Below are 6,000 nucleotides of genomic sequence, written 5' to 3' on the forward strand. Positions count from 1 at the left end.
CTAGAGGGTCACACAGCACGTTGGTGAGAGCGGACTAGAGGGTCACACAGCACGTTGGTGGCAGGGCAGGTGCTGCAGGACCATGCTGCACCCAGCTCCCAGCCACGTGACCTGTGCACCTCCCACAGAGTGACAGGTGGAGTCCGACCTGGTCCCACCTGTCCCCGCAGCAGGCTGCTCGCTCACCCACACCCGGGCTCCTGGGCTCAGGCTGGCCTGCCTCTGCCTCCTGAGGGCCGGGGCTGCGGGCCTAGGCCCTGCGCCCCACCGTCCACTCTGTTCTCAGCGGTGTCTCTTCAAGCGCCTCGCGGGAGGGGGAAACCACCGCCCTCGGCTCATCTCCCTTGGCCTGCACCTCCCAGCTCCGGGGCTGCGGGTGCTGGGCACCAGAGGTGGCCGTGGGGAGGCCGTGCCTCCTCCACTCCTGGGCACGCACAAGCTGCTCCAGGCAGCACCCCTGTGCCCAGCTAGGGAAACGGAGGCTCGGGAGGCCACTGGCTCCTTTTGTCCTCTAGCTGTCACTGACCAGGTGCTGTGGGTCCCAGCTGGTCCAGACGCCAGTACAGAAGTGAGCTGGACTGCCGGGTCCCAGCCGGAGGCCCACACCATAATTGGGAGGGAGCAAGAGACAGAAGGGTGGGGGTGGCTGGTGGCTCCTCTGTGAAACTGTGACACCAGAGCAAATCCTGGCCAGAAAGGAAAGAGCTACCCACCAGAGGTGGAGCAGTGGTCCCGGGCTGTGGCACCGTGGGCCCCACCTCTGAGGGCAGCCTGCTGCGGCTTGGCGAGGACGCTGGTCTCACTTTGGGGGCAGCATCTAAGGTCCGTGTTAAGCCCACGTCATTCAGTCTGCCTCAGTCCCCCTGGGTGGAGTCTTGGGGCAACTGAAGCCAGAGGGAGAGAGCTGGGGACCTGGGGTTCAGCAGAAGGAAGATAGGAATGAAGGGGCAAGGCAGGGCTGCAGGGTGGTCGGGGGGGACTCTGGACCATGGACTGGGGGGCCACACGTGGAAGTTCTAGGAGGAAGAGTGGGAGGCTTCCCTGTGAGCCCACTGTGTCGTGGGCCCAGGGCAGTCTGTCCAGGGAACAGTCACTGAGCCAGTGTGGACAGGGAGGCTTCTTCCAGGAGTCGAGAGAAGGGCCGTCTCCCTAGGGCAGGAGGGTCACGGCTGCGCCCAGCAGAGGCTGGTGAGGAGTCTGCTGCCAAGGTGGCCCCAGAGACCGGGGCTCCAGGGAGCCGGTGCCAGGGAGCCGGCTCTGCTCGCCAGCCCTGTAGAGCACTCCTGGGTCAGCAGAGGGGTGGGCGAGCTCAGGGGCTCAGGTGTAGTAGCAGCCCTGTCAAAGAGGCCACCCACTGCCCGGTGGTGTTGACCCCACTGTGCACCAGGCCTGTGTGGAGACAGGCAGCAGCCAGTCTCCCCCTCCCCACTGCACCCTGGAGGACTGCTATGATCACCACTTGCCAAGAGGACGAGGCCAGGCACTGAGGGACCTGTCCGAGGTCACGGGTCCCTACGTGGTGGAGCTAGGGCTGCGTTCTGACCATGAGATTTGCTGCCTCTTGGCGGAGCCCAGTGCTGAGTTCAAGTCCAGGCTCTGCCTTCACAGTCCACGACAGCTCAGCCACCTGACCTTGGCCCCATCCACCCCTGCGCAGGTGGGAACAGCATCTCCCACCCTGCAGTGTGCCCAGGGCCGTGTGGAGCTGGCTCCTGTCCTGGCCCCCCTGTCTGCGCCTGCTGGTGTCACCCCACCCCGCCTCCTGCTCCTCCCAGGCCTCGAGGAGGCAACGGCCTCTGCATGTCCCCCAGCGCCAGCTCTGCGTGGGGTGCTGGGCCTGGTCTGGGGTGAAAGCAGAGCAGTTGCTGAGGAACTGCCTCCGGATTCCCTGGAGACCTGCCGGAGCGTCCCCGTGTCCTCCTGCTCCCAGCAGCCACCCCCACGATCCTGGGCGCCTCAGACCCAGGTCTGCCCTGCCCTTCACCCCTGGCTGTGGGCTGACGGGCACCCAGTCCAGGGCTCCCAGCACCAGGCTGCTCTAAGACACCGACAGGTCAGTGGCCTTGATCCGATCTCGGCTGTGCCACTTAGGAGCTTGTGACGCCGGGCCTCTGAGCCTCCACGTCCTCCTCTGTAAAGGGCGGGCTGCGAGGAGGCAGCAACCAGGGGACAGGATCCCAGTCCTGTGGCTGGCATCGCCCGTGTGGCCTGTGGACACTGGCATGGATTCGTCACCATCCTCTCTGGTTAACAGTCCCACGTTTTCATCTGTAAAGTGGGCGGGTCTGTGAGGGTGATGTCACCCAGTGCTGGACACAGAGGCACTGCGCACCAGCCGCATGGTCCTTTCTGTTTCTGCCGTGGGCCTCTCTGCAGCACAGCAGTCGGCTGCTAAGTGATGAGTGGACACAGGGGAGCCCCAGCTGGTGGCCCCGCACACGGCCGTGCAGTGTTCTGAGGCTACACAGGGCCGTGTCCCAGGCTTTGCCACCCATCTGTGCGAGTGGCTGGGAATGTCATCCAGGGCATGTGCCAGTGTTCAGTGACCTCTCGGCATGGGGTGCAGTGTCCAGGGTGGTCCAGCTTCAGCGGGGCGGGCAGTGCCCAGAACTCCCCGAGCTGTCGGGCTGCAACTCCTGCCCAAGACCTCTCCTGCCCTGCTCGTCTTCCTGGAGCCGCGGGCCAGTTCTCGTCCTTCCAGACCCGGCAGGCCCCACCTAAATCTGAGGCCTGCTCTGAGGCTCCCGAGGACTTTGCTTCACATCTGCGTTGGGAGGTGCCGCCCCAGGCAGACACTGGCAGTTCATGTGGCCTGGTGGGCAGAGCCTGGAGGCTGACTGAGTGCAGGGGGCACCGAGGGCTTCCTCCTGTGTTTTAGGATGAAAAAGGAACACTTTGGATTTGGGCTGTGGCTGCTCTGGGTCACGCAGCACCGGTGTTCTAGCCCCTCTGGTTGATGCCCATAGAAGCCTCTACTGCGAGATGTATCCTCTCAGTGGACAGCTGAGGCTCAGGACAGATGCAGGGGCCAGGAATCGGGCCTGAGGCCAGGTTCAGGCAGACCCCATGGAGTCTGTGTATCATTCAAAGTGGGCTTTGGTGCTGCCACCTCCAGCCATCATCTCACCCCCTCAGGTGGGTGTGTTCACCATCTTCCCATTACTGTAACAAAATACCTGAGATAATAAAGCTAAAAAGAAGGAAGGTTACTGGGCATGGTGGCTCATACCTGTACCCCACATCTTGAGAGACTAAGGCGGGACCATCACAAGTTCCAGGCCAGCTGCGCCATTTTTGTTACTACTGTGGGCATCCCTGTCTCAAAATAAAATATTCAAAAGGCTAGGAATGTAACTTGGTGGTGGAGTGCCCCTGGGTTCAGTCCCAGTATCATAAAATAAAGAGGAAAGGTGGTTTGCCCTCACAGTTGGGAGGTTTCAGTCTGTGCTCTGTGGCCCTGTGGCTCTGGGGCCTGTGGCAGAGCAGCATATCATGGGGTGGAGGACACAAGACAAAGGAAGCGCATCCTCCTAGTGTGTAGGGGAAGCGGGGAGGAGGAGGGTGCCAGGTCCCTGTACCCCTTTCCAGGTCCCCCATGACCAGAGACCTCCCGCTAGGTGCCACCCCTCAGGTCCCCCACCTCCAGCACACGGGCCTTCAGGGGACCCTTATCCACACCATGGCAGTGGGAGGACAGGTGCTCACCACTTCACAGTGGCTCACTGCTTCTCAGGGTCAGGGCCAGCCCCTGGCCCCATGGGAGTGACCTGGCCGCTGGTCGGCCTGTCCCCGCTCCCCAGCCCCCCGGCTGACCCGCGCTGTCTGTCTCCACCCCAGGCTACGAGGGCGTGAGCGAGTTCTTCTCAGACCTCCTGAACCACATCGCCACCGTCCTGCAGGGCCAGAGCACAGGTGCAGCCGCCACGGGGGACGCGGCCCCGCTGAGACACAGCAGGCTCCTGGCCGAGCAGGCGGGCAGCCTGGCAGGCGAGCGGACGTGCAGCGCCAGCCCGGGCTGCTGCGTGCTGGGCCAGGACGCGCCCTGGAAGACCGAGGCTGAGGCAGGCGCGGGCAGCGCTGCCAAGCTGCCACACCAGAGACTGGGCTGCACCGCGGGCGTGTCCCCCAGCTTCCAGCAGCACTGCGTGGCCTCCCTGACCACCAAGGCCTCCTCGCAGTAGCCACAGAGCCAGGACCCAGAGGGTGGCGGAGCATGCCACTGGGCATCGGCCCCCAACGGACGCTACTCAGAATTCCCGATGATCTGATGCTTTTTTTAATTTTTAACCTGATTTTCTGATGTCATGGTCTAAATGAGGGGGGAGATGGAAGGGAACAGCCTCGGGGACAGGGACCCCGCTTCCCGCCTGCGGATCTCGTCAGAGTTTACACGGCTGAGTTTCAACACTAGGTCTGAATGTGGGTGTGTGTGCGTGCATGGGTGGTGCTAGGAGCGTGTGCACATCCGTCTGTCTGTCCCCACGGCTGCTGTGGACCAGGCTCTGGGACCCTGGAGGGAGGCCCGCTCCTGGGCTGTGGCCGAGAATGGTTCCCCTTCTTCCAAGTCCACCCACGCCCCTGACCCGACCCTCCCTGTCCACCTTGGCCCTTCCAAGCCGACCCCCCCAGGGCTGCTGCTGGCCCCTCCCCAAAGCCAAAGGACGACAGGCCCTTGGGGGGAGCTGTGTGAGGCCTCGACTCTGCCCATGGGAGAAGAGGAAGTTTCCAGTGGGCTAAGGCCCATGTCCTGGGTCGCTGCCACTCCTCACTGCTCCCTGGGAGCCACCAGGTCCCTCCCAGGGTCCCACCTACCACTGCTGTTCCCTGGACCCAGGGGGCTGCTGGCTTGCCCAGGACCACTCCCCCAGCCTCCTCCTAGATCCCCTCTCTCCAGAGAGCAGTCAGGTCCAGGGCAGGGCAGAGCAGCTGGTGCTCGGTGTCCCGCCCCCTGGGCAGCCTGCTGCTCCCCCAGCACCCCGGAGGACGGGCAGAAGCCTCTGCTGGGAATCCTGGCCAGCAGGGTCCCTCTTCCTGGGCAGGAGGAGGCTGCCCTGCGGTTCACTCCTGCACACAGTGGGCACTAAGCCAGCCTGCAAGACAGCCACACCGCCCCAGACCCGCTCGCCACAGCAGCAGGCCACCACTGGCTGACCCAGTCCGCAGGAGGGACCGCCGAGGGTGCAGCCCAGTGAGGGGCCTGGCCCAGCATGATCGCGTGTCATGAAGTGCAGCTCACTTGGGAAGAGAAGGGCCACTGAGCTGTCCCGCATGGTCCAGTGGGATGGAGGACACTGGAGGGAGTGCCGAGGGCCCTGGAAGGCCGCTGAGCCCGGCACTCGGGGCGGGGACCCTCCTTTGGGCAGCTGCCAGGGCCGGAGCCATGGAGCTGCCTGGCCTCGTCAGAATGGCCCAGGACTGGCCATGTTTACAGGACCTGAGCGTTGACCCTGGTGGATGTCTGCTCGTCACCTGTCCTGGGCCTGACCCTGAGCCCGGGACACGGGACGCGTGGCAGCCTCTTGCACTGCTTTGTCTTCAAAATAAACTACTGAGATCAACCTGCATTTCCCACATGTCTCTGGGTGTGGCTCCTGTTCTGTCACCTCCCGCAGTGTGGCCTCCTGAGGCAGAGTTCCAGCCCCCGCTGCCTGGAGGACCCCGACGACCTGCATGTCTGTCCCTCTGGTCAGTCCAGGTCACGTGGGTAGCGTCCAGGGCCAGCTGTCGGGGAACTGCCTGCTGGCGCTATGGCCCTCCTCTGGCCTCCACGCAGTGGTGAGTGGGGCAGTTGGTTCCCCCCGTGGAGTTGGTCTTTCGAAGGCCTAGGGACTGTACACGACCAACCTCAGGCTGGTGGAAGCCATTGGCAACCTGGAGCATGGATGGGCACTATGGATGGTGAGGGGACGCCAGCCACCCCTCGGGGGGCCTCAGTACCCGGCGAGAGACTGCCCTCTAAATGCCCCATGTGCAGAGTGCTGACCCCACTTGGTTCCCCTG

The 6,000-nt window shown here is 63.9% G+C and overlaps 1 protein-coding gene across 3 annotated transcripts in view; it reads left to right on the top strand.

Moving 5' to 3' along the window:
- Positions 1-5,573, top strand: part of Itpk1 (inositol-tetrakisphosphate 1-kinase) — a 129,196-nt gene extending 123,623 nt beyond the window's left edge. For all 3 annotated transcript variants that reach the window (XM_076849726.2, XM_076849727.2, XM_076849728.2), the window contains one exon: positions 3,838-5,573. In XM_076849726.2, coding sequence (XP_076705841.1) covers positions 3,838-4,181 — 344 coding nt within the window. In that variant the 3' untranslated portion in view covers positions 4,182-5,573. The remainder of the gene's footprint in view (positions 1-3,837) is intronic.
- The last annotated feature ends 427 nt before the right edge of the window (positions 5,574-6,000 follow it).

The sequence above is a fragment of the Callospermophilus lateralis genome, chromosome 3 (assembly GCF_048772815.1).
Source record: "Callospermophilus lateralis isolate mCalLat2 chromosome 3, mCalLat2.hap1, whole genome shotgun sequence".
In the NCBI taxonomy this organism is placed as follows: Eukaryota; Metazoa; Chordata; class Mammalia; order Rodentia; family Sciuridae; genus Callospermophilus; species Callospermophilus lateralis.